At 42.1% G+C, this 13,048-nt stretch overlaps 1 protein-coding gene across 2 annotated transcripts in view; it reads right to left on the minus strand.

Annotated features, from left to right (window-relative positions):
• The window catches only part of Galnt17 (polypeptide N-acetylgalactosaminyltransferase 17), a 429,898-nt gene that overhangs the window by 79,387 nt on the left and 337,463 nt on the right, over positions 1–13,048 (minus strand). For both annotated transcript variants that reach the window (XM_029477980.1, XM_021162564.2), the window contains one exon: positions 10,469–10,586. In XM_029477980.1, coding sequence (XP_029333840.1) covers positions 10,469–10,576 — 108 coding nt within the window. In that variant the 5' untranslated portion in view covers positions 10,577–10,586. The remainder of the gene's footprint in view (positions 1–10,468; positions 10,587–13,048) is intronic.

The following is a 13,048-nucleotide window of genomic DNA, read 5'->3' on the forward strand; positions in this document are numbered from 1 at the left end:
TGTGTGTGTGTGTGGTGGAGGGAGCATGGTATATGCCTGTGTATGTAGCAGGAAGTGTGTGTGTGTGTGGTGGAGGGAGCATGGTATATGCCTGTATGTAGCAGGAATTGTGTGTGTGTGTGTGTGTGTGTGTGTGGTGGAGGGAGCATGGTGTATATGCCTATTTATGTACATGAAGATTACTCTAGAGATAGGAGGAAGCCTGGAGTGAATGAGATCCTAGCTGAATATGTGTTGTTGAACTGGGCACAGCCCTGTCAAGGATCCTGGTGCCTCAAACTCATGGAAGAATGGAAAGGTCTTCCCTGTAGGAGTGAGGCTCAGAGGGACATGGCAAAGCCTTCCCTCCTGGTCGGTGTGTGAATTTTAATAGTGCATACAGAAAATGTCCATAGTAGCTTTCTATTCCCACTTATTTATAGTCTGGAGACTGCTCCCTGTAGAAATTAGCTATTCCTGCCTCCTTGCTCAGCTGCATTACACAAACACCACCTCCTTGTCTACCTGTGTGTAATAACCTACCTTCCTGTTCAACTCAATACCGTAAACAGGGTGGGTTTCTGGGGTGCTGCAGTTTCTCCAGCAGAGATCCCAATCTAGCAGACCCCATCTTTCCTGTGTTTCTGTTTGTCTGCCATTTCTTTATTCCCTCATCAGCCTAGTTAGGTCCAAGTCTCTGGAGTCACACATAGATATAGCAGATTGCCAACATCCTATCTATTACAAACGGAATTGTTTTAGGAGAAATATGTTATCCAAGCAAAATCCCGAGTATCTACTAGAGCCGTGGTTCTCAACCTTCCTAACACTGTGTCTTACTCAGGGTTTCTGTTCCTGAACAAAACATCATGACCAAGAAACAAGTTGGGGAGGAAAGGGTTTATTCAGCTTACACTTCCATATTGCTGTTCATCACCAAGGAAATCAGGACTGGAACTCAAGCAGGTCAGAAAGCAGGAGCTGATGCAGAGGCCATGGAGGGATGTTCCTTACTGCCTTGCTTCCCCTGGCTTGCTCAGCCTGCTCTCTTATAGAACCCAAGACTACCAGCCCAGAGATGGCCCCACCCACAAGGGGCCTCTCCCCCTTGATCACTAATTGAGAAAATACTTTACAGCTGAATCTCATGGAGATACTTCCCCAACTGAAGCTCCTTTCTCTGTGATAACTCCAGCTTGTGTCAAGTTAACACAAAACTAGCCAGTACACACTGCAACCCTTTAATACAGTTCCTCATGTTGTGGTGACCCCCAACCATAAAACTATTTTGTTATTTTATAACTGTAATTTTGCTACTGTTATGAATTGCAATGTAAATGTCTGATATGCAGATATCTGACAGGTGACCCCCAAAGGGGTTGTGTCTCACTGTACTAGATGATGACATCACTGTACATCAACAGTGTTGCCATAGTTACCCCAATAGTGAAAAGAGGTTTATGGGAAACTCTAAGGACCTTTGGGTTGAATTCTGAGTTTTCTTGGACAATTACTTGTCTATTCATCCCATTGTTGTAATCTGTAAAATGAGATCAACAATGATTAAAGTCACAGATTTCTTAGTAGCCCATACTGTCTGTTGAAGCCCAAAGTTAGTGCCAATGAGACTTTTACATATTCTCACTCATGGATGTGAGTGTCCCTGGGTGTGTAACTGCATATGGAAGATGAGTCAACTTCAGGCATCCTTTCTCAGAACCATCCACCTTGTTTTACTTGAGACAGAGTGTGTCACTGACCTGGAGGCTACCCATTATGCTAGGTTGGCTAGCCTATAAACTCCATTGACTTTCTTGCCCCTGCCTCCTGAGGCACGTATCATCATGCTTGTCTTAAAAAATACTGATTTAGAACACTTGATTGATGGTTTCCTAAAACATTAAACAGACATCTTCTTAATATCCCAGTTATTCAATCCCTAGAAATTTACTTGAGCAAAGTCAAAACCTGTGTGCCAAAAGATTTTTAGGGGACTTCTCATAATAGTTCCAAATTGGAAATGACCCAACCATTCTTCAGTAGGAAACTGAAGGCTAATGGTCACCTTGTATTCCCACAATGTATTCTTTCCTTTTCAGCAATTCTAAGAACAAGGCTAATTCTAAGAGGGACTGTAGAGCTGGCTTGTGGGTAAGAGTGTTGGCTAAGAAAGCCTGACAACTCTGGTTCAATTGCCCTAATCCACATAAAGGTGAAAGGTGAGAACGGAGTTCACAAACTTATGCATATGCCCCATGTACATCCATTCAAATGATGAATAATGAATTAAGCAATGGCAAAAAGGGGGGGGGAGAAAACTGGGTATGGTGGTGCATCCCATTTAATCCTAACTCAGGAAGCAGAGGCCTGTGGACTTACGTGCATCTGAGGCCAGCCTGGTCTACAAAGTGAGACCCTGTCTCTAAAAAAAGAGATGCCTGTTTCCCAAAGCAACAGCATGGAAGACTCCCAGAGACTCAACTTTAGTTGGATACAACTGGCCACACTCCAATCAAAGTATTCTGATGCCATTTTCATGGTCTTCTGGCATCTTCTTCATTCATCTGTGACACAGAGTATGAGGGCATGGCAGCCTAGATGGAAGGGTCTGGGGAAGCAGAAAGAATGGGGAGCCCAGGGAGGCTCTTCTCAGGCAGATTATGTTCAATGTCACATTGGGAGGTGATTGTAGAGGTTTATGCAAATGTGGGAACCCTCCACTCAAGGCTGACAATCACTATGGCCTTATTATATTAAATTATACCTTCATAAAAACACATATAGGATGGCAAAATGACTATAATGGATTCAGACACATAAAAAGTATATATATATATATATATATATATATATATATATTTAAAAATTGATACCATATTACCAGGGAAATAAAATGACCTCTTTGGTCAACTTTAGAAGTGGCCACAGCACCAACATTTTTCTAAAAATGTTTAAGTATAAAGAAGGAATGAGCATTTACCAAGTCTTTTCTGGCTTGAGGTGCATATTTCAGCTCCCCAAACAGCTAAAGAGGAAAGCTTTCTGACAAAGAGTTACAGCTTAGAAATGCAGAGCGAATGTAGATTTCTTAAAAAGAAACTAACCATTTCCTGGGGCACTAATGAAATAATGGATGTAGGGGAAGATGCTGGAACTGCTGACACCATTAATTAGGTGAGAGGTTGATGAGGAATTTTATAATGCATCAGTCAAGCTGACAACACCTAAGTCCAGCTTTGAATCTTAACACCACTAACACAGGATAACAGCAACCGTGTGAGTTCTTCTAATGTGTGGGACCAGAAGTGCACAGCATCATCTATAGTATGCTCCCAAGGAAGTATTGGGGGATGGTTTTGTGCACTGTGTACTCAGATGATTATTTCTGTGCCCAGAGCTCTGGTTACAATCCAGATGCTAGCAAAGTCAGGATTATTGAACCATCCCCAGTGTCAATGCTGTGTAAAGAATGCTTCCGAGGTATCTTTGATTGGTTAATAAGGAGCGTATCAGCCTATGGCTGGGCAGAAAAGGTATGACTTCCAATCCCAGCGAGAGGATCCTAAGTAGGAGAGGAAGGAAGAGAAGAGGTAGCCATGAGGCACAAGATCCAGAAGTCTTGATGAACAGGTTGCCAAGTGATTCAACATGACACATGTAGAGCAGAGCAAGCCAGGGTGAAACTCAAACTGCACGTAACACAGAGCCTTTGCCTGGGAAATAGATAGCTTAGAGGGGTAGAATAGATAAGTATCTACCCAGCCATAGCACTTAAAGCTTGTTAGTGAATTTCTGTCAATTATTTGGGAGCTAGATTGGGAGCAGATAAAGTTATCGTCCTTAAATTACAGCCTACAAGGATGGGAGGGATGGAGAGAAGGAGAAAGAGGGAGAAAGGAACAGAAGTGAAGAAAGGAGGGAGGGAGGAAGAAAGGAAACAGAGGGAGAAATAGGAGGACAGAAGAGAGAAGAGTAAGAAAGAAAGGCAGGAGGTAGGGGGAAAGGAAGTAAGGAGTAAGAAGGAGAGAGGGAGGGAAGGGAGGAGGGAGGAAATAGCAAGGGAAAGAAAGCAGGAAGAAAGGGTGAAAGGAATAAAGAACTGTGGTGGTTTAATGTGAATGGCCCCCATAGGCTCATATAGTACTCATCAGGAAGCTGCACTACTTGAGAAGGATTAGGGGGCGTGGCCTTGTTGGAGGATGTGTGTCACTGGGGGTGGGCTTTGATGTTTCAAAAGCCCAAGCCAGGCCCAGTGTCTCTCTCTTCCTGTAACCTGCAGGTCTAACTCCCAACTATTTCTCCAGCACCATGTCTGCCTGTGTGCCACCATGCTGACCATCATGATGATAATGAACTAAACCTCTTAAACTGTAAGCTAGCCCCAACCAAAGGCTTTCTGTTAAAGAATCACTGTGGCGATGGTATCCTTTCACAGCCATAGGACAGAGACTAAGACATGAACAAAGTGAGAAAAGGAGGGAGGGAGACAGGGATGCAAAAAGGGAGCAGAGAGAACAGGAGGTAGGAATAGGTGTCAGGAATAGCCAGAATCAGCTTTCTGCATCTAGGAGCTTGGGATGTGGCTAGGGTGGAGTTTTATGGTTGGTTTCCAGCATAGAAAGATTGAGAAACAGAAACAAAAATAGCAAGCAAAAACCTTTCTATGTCTTCTTACCATTTACAGAATAGAGTCACATGTTTTAGATGCCAAGAGGAATTGATTTACCAAGTCCAGATTATGTAAAACCTTATAAATGACTGCAACTTTAAAAACAGGAAAGATAATGGAGCTGGAAAAATGATTCGGTGGTTATATATAAGACTTAAGACTGGTTCCCAGCATCCATATTGGCAGTTACAGCTTCGAGGGATCCAGCACCCTCTTCTGGCTACCACAGGCACCTGCACTCACATGCATGTAGGGCTAGGGTTAGGGTTAGGACTAGGGTTAGGGTTAGGGCTAGGGTTAGGGTTAGGGCTAGGGCTAGGGCTAGGGATAGGGATAGGGATAGGGATAGGGATAGGGATAGGGATAGGGATAGGGTTAGGGTTAGGGACTCTTTAAGAGACACATGATTAAAAGAGATATTTTAAAAGTGAACAGCATATAATCATACAGGGAAGAGATGAAAAGATTCTTAAGAGACATCAAGGAAGTACGATGTGTGGGCAGGCCTTGTGTGAAGTCTTAGATGAACAAACTAAGTGTTAAAACAATGTGCTTTTTTGAGAAAAATCTGACAGCATTTTGAGAAATATTTTTGTGAAAATATGAATATTAAATTTTGTTAAGTGTCACATTACATCAAGTCTATTATGTTTTAAGAAAGTCTTCATATGTTAGCAGAGAGCCAAAAGTAGTTTTAGATTCGTGTTTGAGAATTTGCTTTTAAAACACCAGGAAGTTACTAAAATAATAATAAAAAAAAATCCCAAACACATAGCAAAATGTTATCATTCATTTAACTTGAATAATTCATGCGTTTGGATTCATCATATTGTCCTATTTTTGTGCGTGTCTCTGAGTTTCACATCTCCCTAAGACAGTCTTGAATTAAAAGAAAGGAAATGAACCCAAATATATATCGACTAAGTTCTTCCTTTCTAATTTATCTTGAAGGGGGAAAAGAAATTAAGAAATGAAGTAATCAAGATCCACTTACTCAGTCAGGCTAGACAGAATACCCAAATGGTATAGAATTCAACTTAGGGGCCAGTGTGATGGCTCAGCTTGTAAAGATGTAAGTCACGGCTGGTGACTTACTTTGATTTCTGGTACCCACATGATGGAAGGAGAAAGATAACTCCTGAAAGTTGTCTTCTGACCTCCACACATATATCACAACTCATATGCCTGCCACACACACACACACACACTGAGAGAGTGAGAGAGAGAGAGAGAGAGAGAGAGAGAGAGAGAGAGAGAGAGAGAATCTAAGTCTTCAGAATTGTAGACACTCTACCCCAAGAGAATCCATTTTATTCTACAAATGATGTCTATTTTCACTCGTCTTTGGGAAGTTCTCTTGAGGCAGGGTTTTTTTTTGGTGTGTGTGTGTCCATGTGCATGTGTGTGTCTCTCTGTGTGTATGTTTATTACAGGTACACACAAAGTATATATGCACACACAAAACATACACACACACACAATTGCAAACACATATATGTTGGTTTGAATATGATGTCCTTGCTAAAGGTCCATGAGATTTAACATTGGGTTCCCAGATGGTGGAGCTGTTTGAGAGGGTTCTTTAGGTTCGTAAGTAAAGGAAAATGACACACTAGACTTCCAGTTTCTGGTAGTTAGAAAGTGACCATCTCTCTGTATTCCCTTAGGGATAGCTGCAGAGCGAGGGTCATTGTTGCTCCTATATCGATTGTAGAGCTTCAGTGTATGATTACACCTTTTCTCTGGAAACTATTTAATACAATGGAAAAACTAAAAAAAAATCTGATTTCACATTATTTAAAAGTAATTTGTCTCTTCTCTTCTTCTCTTAGGATTTGGACATGTGGGCTGGTGAGGTGGTTCAGTAGGTAAAGGCTTGCCTCCAACTCTAACAGTTTGAGTTATATCTCTAGAACCCCACAGGGTGGAAGGAGAGAATCAACTCCTGTAAGTAAGAGGTCCACAGGCACATAGACACACATACATATATACATACACAAATATATCTCTCTATATATATATAGATATAGAGAGAAACATAGGTATACACATACAGAGACACACATATATACAAACGTACACACACACATCACACAGACACATCCATGCATCACACATGCATGAAAATACATATTCATCACAGACATACTATATACATACACACATACACACAAAGACACACATATACACACACAGGCAAACACACATACACACACACACACACACAGAAACACATACACTGAGACACATACATATACACATAGACATACATATACAAACAGAGAGACACATACATACACATACAAGCACATACATACACACACAAACAATATAAGAAAAAGATTTAGATGTTTCCATAATATACTTCCCCAGCACTTTCTAATTAACACCATTTAGAAAACCAAGTTCCAGTCTCATTTCCTTTCTCAGTCCTGAGCGGTTTATGGTTTTGGTCACCTTGGACCTAGTCACTCCATCAACTGTTTTGGTCACAGGCTGCTGGCTGCTTTGCACAGTTGAATCCACTTGGGAGTCATCCCAGCTACTTTAGCTTCCTGAACCAGGAAGACTTCCAGTTCTGATGGCTTTTACACACCAAAGATGGGATTAAGAGGGAACCAAAGATCTCACAGAATGCTTAGAAAGATCTTAGAAGGACCTGTCTCCTAGTGAGGGGAAAAAACTGCCAAGAAAAGACAGTGTTTGCATATCAGACATTTCCAAGAAGTGTAGACTGCATAGCAAGTCAGACATCAAAATACCTAACTAGCCTGGGGATTCTATGCTCTCTCTTTTCTTTTAAAATTTCTTTCTTTCTTTCTTTCTTTCTTTCTTTCTTTCTTTCTTTCTTTCTTTCTTTCTTTCTTTCTTTCTTTCTTTCTTTCGTGTGTACACACTCACATGTGATGGTCAGAAGACAAGTTGCAGGAGCTGGCTCTCCTCTTCTTCCATGTGGATTCTGGAGGTCTAACTCAGGCTATCAGGATTAGTGGGGTGTGCCTTTACCCACTGTGCAGTGTTGCCAGCCCTCCAAGTCATTTTTATAGATGAAATTGTGTATATGAATGAATGCTTACAATGAGCGAAAAGTGTATTTATGTACATGAAGGAAGTTCTCCACTCCATTCTCTCTTCTTCTTTTTCTTTTTCTTTCCTCCCTCCCTCCTTAGCTTCCTTCCTTCCTTTCTTTCACCTTCCTTTCCTTATTTATCCCTTTCTTCATTCCCTTCTCTTTCCTTCCCTTTCTTCTTTCCAAACACAAGCTCTCGGTATAGCCTGGGTTGTCCTTGAACTCCTAATCTTCTCAGCTCAGCTTTCTGAGTGCCAGGATGACAAGCATGCATCACCAGACCTGGTTGGATGGAAATCTATTTCTTAAGAGTACATTATTTATCTAAATTTTTTTTTGATCCAAGATGTATAAACCAGGAGCATAACCTATAAAACAAATAACATTCAGAGATTTCTTTCACTTAAAACAAAGCTCTGGTACATTAACTACTTTTTGTTGCTGTGATGAAAACAACATGACACAAACCTGGTTCTCAAGCTTGAGGGTGGGAGTTCAGATCCCCAGAAACCCATGTAAATATGAGGTGGGCATGGAGGATCTGTTCTCCAATTGGTTCTTGATCCATCAGTAAAGATGCTAGTGGCCAATGAGCTGGGCTGAATAGGCGGGACTTCTAAGTCCCTACAGGCAAGCTAGCAGTTGCAGGGGAGAGAAAGGGATTTTCACCATGCTTCCAATGGAGAAAAAACAACTAGCCATGTGAGATCTTGGGCACAGCGGCCATAGGCCATTTCCCCAGGTGGGAGATTAGACACACAAGCAATGGGAGATTAAGAGCTCCTAACAATTGAGCCATAAGGCAGGTTAAAAACTAAGTTAATGTTTGTGTGATTTTTTTTTTTTAATCTATAGATCCAAGGGAATCTGTGTAGGGCTGGTAGTATGGCCCATTCTGGGCGGGGGTTAGCAAAAACTACACACAACAGACCATCTGTAATTCCAGCCTTGAAAAGAGGTGGCAGAAGATCCACAGAGCAAGTCAGCTAGCAATACTAGTGCATATTGACCAGCTCTAGGTTTGATTGAGAGACCCTGCCTCTACACATAAGGTGAAAGAATGATGGAGGATGATTCTAGACATGAACCTGGAGCCTCTGTGTGCACACACATACAAAAGAAAATGCTACGCACATGCCTGAAAAATATAAAAAAAAAAAACTGATGTGAATTTTAAGATTTATTTGTTTACTTATGTAGAGTTATAATATGTTCATTACACACAGAAATATGTTTATGATTGGCAGCAAACTTGGTAGCAAGCACTAGGCTCTGGGTTCTATCCCTAGTGTCACAACCAAGCAAAGACTTCTTAATTTTCTAAGACATTAGATCTTAAATGCATCTCTCCCCAGCGGCAACTATATAGATGTGGGTATGTTATGATGGTGATGGTATTGATCATTGCACACTGTACATCAAGACACCACAAACTGAACACCTTTAAAATATGCAACCTTTATACATCAGTGATAGCCCAGCAAAACCATTCAATAAATCTACAAGTCAAAAGAAAAGGAGAAAAAGGAAAGAAAACCCTTATGAGGATGGGCAGAGGAACATCCTTCTAATGAGCTTTAGCAACAAGCTCTGTTGTCACTGAGCCTCAGATATGGTGGGTCCCTCTTGTCACTGGAGATCCTTCCAGCTACACATGTATACTCTGCAAAGACAGTGTTTCAACCCCAACCCCATGCTTTTTCCCCTGATGTAATCTCTTTCCCTTGATCCATTCTGTTATGAGAGTATAGAGAGATGCTCAAATCATTCTTGTCTTCAAAGAAAGATGAAGAGGCACTGGGACCGGGCTTAGCAGGCAAAGAGCACTTGTGCAAGCATAAAGACCAAAATTTAATTCTCTATCACCTGGGTAGGAAGCTGGCCACAGCTGTAACCCCAGCACTATACAGAATGAAGACAGGAGAATTGCTGAAGCTCGCTAGGCTGACCTAAATGTAAGTTCAATGAGGGACCCTGTCTCATAGGAATATGGTAGAGAGTTATTCTAGGTTCATTTCTGTTGCTGAGATAATAGCTTGACAAAAATCAATATTGAGAAGAAAGGGGTTATTTGGTTTAAAATTCCAGGTTATTGTCCATTATTTTGGGGGAAGTCAAGTCAGGAGCTGAAGTAGCTGGTCACATCACATCCATGGTCAAGAGCAGAGAGAGAACAAATACTCCCTTCTTTTCTTGCATGCTTTCAGCTCACTTACATGGTTCAGGATCCCTTGCCTAAGGAATAATGCCTCCCAGAATGGGCTGGGTCTTCCGTCATCAATTAACAATCAAGGCTGTCCCCACAAACATGCCCGAGAGTCAACCTGATCTAGAAAGTTCCTCATGAAGACTATTACCAGGTGATGCTAGATTTGATTCTAGATTTAACTGCCAAGTTAACAATTAAAATTAGCCACGGCACCATCAAAATACTTAAGATAAAATTTTAATTTGAGAGACTACTTCATTTCTAGAAGAAATCAAATGCAAAGGAGCACCAGACCCTCCACATAATTTCCAGAGCGGGTTATTAAGACGTGAGATACACTCCTCAGTCTTTAAAGAAGAAAAGCACAGGTCATCTCCACTCAAGAAATAGTGATGTTTATGGTGATGGCTCTGTTCAAATATCTTCACTGGGATGCCCCAGGATAAGAAACTCCCGCTTAACAGCTCTGAGAACCTTTGGACAGACCTCAAGGATGAGGTTCCCATCATAAATCAGGAGGAAGAGACGCCATGTTACCAACCTTGATTCCAAGCTCAATATTCTCTCCTCCGTACACATCCATTCCAGGGTCCAGCAGACCAATTTCACCAAAGAATTTCCTGTTGACCACAAATGAGCAGCCAATCATGGCTGGTGTTCTGCGGGAGAAAGAAAGTAACAAGATTGTCAATATACAGGCAACTGACGTCTTTTTGGCAGACTTACCACAGCCAGTGGTTGTCAGCCTTCCTAATGCTGTGACCCCTCAATGCAGTTTCTCCTGTTGTGATGACTCACAAACCACAAAATTATTTTTTGTTGCTATTTCCTAATTTTTCTATGGTTATGAATCATAAGGTAAATATATGGTATTTCCAATGGTCTTAGGCAACTGGTGTGAAAGGGTTGTTTGACCTCCAAAGAGGTCACAACCCACAGGTTAAGAAACACTTCCATAAGGTGTACAGGGATTTCTGCCCTAGTCCTCTTTCAGTCATCAATTTCCCCATTCTATATCTACATTCATCAGGGTGCCTTTTAGCTGTGGAACAGCAAACTTAAGCATCTAGGGATATCCCAGATCCATGGCAAACAGGGTGAAGACTATGGTGCCTGCCACATGAAGAGTGGTTCTCATAGCACTCTGGGAACAGCAGGGGGATTGTATGGAGATCAAGAGGCTGTCACAGTTTCAGCAGCTATCATCTGCTCTACCCTGGGAAGCAGAAGGGACTGATCAATTTTGAAGCATGAAGGGCATATCAGAGAACAGGTGATGATTAATCTTCAATGTTAACTTGACTAGGTTTGGAATCACTTAGGAGACACACCTATGGGTGTGCTTCTGAGGGTGTTTCTGGAGACCTTTAACTGAAGGGGAAAGGGCCTGTCCTCCACAAGTGGAGGATGCCACTACCCTATGTTCTGGACCAATAAAAAGGAGAGGGCAAGGTGAGCACCAGCAGTCATCTCTGTCCTGATTCCTGATTGGATACAGTGTGACCAGCATACTCCCATGGACATGATGGATCACATATTCCAAACCCTTCCTTTTTAAAGTTGCTTTTGTCCAATATTTGGTCACAGAACTGGGAAAAATAACAAGCATAGAGTCTCAAATCTAAAAAAAAAAAAAATCCAAACGATCCATGTTCTGTCTAGAGACACAATGGATCAGGAAGCTGGTGACTGAAGGATGGAGAAGAACCAGAGAGTAAAATCCCAATGTCCATGGGTATCTGAAACATCTTCCTTGTAGAACAGTTATCTATTCTGGGAGCCTCTTCACCAGGACAAGACTAAGAAAAGACAGCTGTCCAGACAGGTGTGAGTCCTGCCTACACAGGAAAGCCCCAGGTAGGAGACCAGACATCTAGTAGCCTGGCCTCTCTGTCTGTTCATGAGATAGAGCCTGAGTAGTTCATCAGAACTCAGAAGCAAGGGCTGTGAAGTTGATCCTGAGCCATGAGATCACTGTTGGTATCCTGTGACAAGCTTGTGGTTGGAATCTGCCACAGTGTCAAGGAGTCAAGTAACAGAGACTGTGGAAAGGAGAAGATGAAAAAAACCCTAGAATGAGACCCCAAGATACAGGATCTCTTTGAAACAAATGCAAACACAGGGCTCTGGGGGTACCTAGCAATGCAGGTACCCCCAACAGGTGGTATTCTTAGCAGAACAGTGTGACTAACCAGTAAATAATGTGGAGACTTAGTAGTTAAACGGTAAAAAGTCAAGCTCAACGTAGTAGCATATACCTTCAATCCTTGCAGAAGGGAGGTAAAGACAAAAAGGCTAGCCTGGGCTACAGAATGAGTTCAAGGCAGCCTTCACTGTGTCTTGAGTTCAAGGCCAGCCTGAGCTACATTACAAGTTTTAGGTCAACCTGGGCCACATAGTGAGTTCAAGGCTACCATGGGCTACATGGTGAACTCAAGGCCAGTCTAGGGCATCTCATATGTATAAGACCTGTCTGGCTTACTAGATGAGTTTAGCCTCAGCTACACAGTTCAAATCTAGCAGAGACTACTTTAATGAGTTTAGGCTGGACCAGCCAGCATTGCTGGTAAGTTCAGGGGATGACTGATTCTGAGACCATCTGACTGGACTTAAAATAATCAATTATCCTTTGCCTGGGAGAAACATTTCCTTGGCAAGAAGCTGCTTCTTGCCACAATGGGACCTGCTGTGCCTGGTGGCAGGTGAGCAAGCCCCATCCTCACCATTGGTGAACCAAGAACAACGTGTAGCCTCACTTCCACTGTAGGAATCCATGCCATCTGTCCAGCCATGTGAGCTGTAGTCAATAACACTCTGGGGATGATGTGATCCTTGAATGTGTGCTTACAGCCTCATTTTTCAAATCCAACCACAATTACCACTATTAGCACAAACATTCCAACTCAAAATCATTCAAAAATGATAATCGTATTAAGGGAATCTGCCAATGCCCTAATAGCTCCATTACAGAGGAGAGGAACAAAAAGTAAAAACAATCACTTGATTGTTGTTATTTCACAAAATATGTGCACCACACACATGACCATTCCAGCTGAGAGGGGGGGAGGGGAAGGGCAGGGAAGGGCAGGGCAGGGCAGGGAAGGGCAGGGCAAGCAGGCCT

This window comes from Mus caroli, chromosome 5 (genome assembly GCF_900094665.2).
Source record: "Mus caroli chromosome 5, CAROLI_EIJ_v1.1, whole genome shotgun sequence".
Classification (NCBI taxonomy): domain Eukaryota; kingdom Metazoa; phylum Chordata; class Mammalia; order Rodentia; family Muridae; genus Mus; species Mus caroli.